General features: G+C 62.5%; 1 protein-coding gene across 1 annotated transcript in view; it reads right to left on the bottom strand.

Moving 5' to 3' along the window:
• Nucleotides 1-613, bottom strand: part of HMHA1 (histocompatibility (minor) HA-1) — a gene marked incomplete at its 5' end in the record, with an annotated part of 12567 nt that overhangs the window by 1677 nt on the left and 10277 nt on the right. Inside the window, 1 exon segment of the mRNA XM_009709944.1 lies at nt 77-179. Within this exon segment, the coding sequence (XP_009708246.1) occupies nt 77-179 (103 nt within the window).

Here is a 613-nt window from a genome sequence, read left to right as displayed (position 1 = left end):
CCACTAGTGACGGACCTCGTACCTCCCGAGAGCCCTGTGCCCACTCGGGAGGAGCCACCGGGTGCCTTTCGCTTACCTGCGAATGGGTCGGTGCTGTAATCCAAATTCCCCTTCTCCGAAGGCTGCTCTAGGTAGGGGACCCTGCTGGGAGGAGCTGCGGGCTGGGAGCCTGCGTTGGCCTGGAAGGAAGAGGTGCGGCGGTGAGGGCACGGAGGAGGAGAAAACCCTCATTCCCTGAGAGACCGTTCCAGAAAACGTTCAGTGGAGACAAACCATCCTTCTGTCCCTGTGTAAAAGTGCGTAGGCTCCGTCCTCCCAGCCCCTCCCTGTCTCAGCTACCGAGACTGTTCTTTTGGGGCAGAAAATCACTCGCAAGCGGAGTGGGGGTGCACGTGGGGACACGACGAAGCAAGGCGAGTTTTGTAAGAGAGGGGCGGCAGCGTTGGCCAGAGCCAGACCATCGCGTGGCAGAGCAGGGATGGGGAACGGCACGGGTACAACCTGGGGGGCAGAGCAGGAGGCTGGGGCACCGTTCAGGAGAGGGGTGCAGGGGGGGGCTGTGGTGTTAGGGCTGCAGGAGGGCCTGACCCAGCTGGTCTGCTCCAGGTTGAAC

This window comes from Cariama cristata, unplaced genomic scaffold, assembly GCF_000690535.1.
Source record: "Cariama cristata isolate BGI_N322 unplaced genomic scaffold, ASM69053v1 scaffold24011, whole genome shotgun sequence".
Taxonomy (NCBI): domain Eukaryota; kingdom Metazoa; phylum Chordata; class Aves; order Cariamiformes; family Cariamidae; genus Cariama; species Cariama cristata.
Note: the sequence above shows the minus strand (reverse complement) of the source record. Positions and strands in the feature narration are given on the sequence as shown.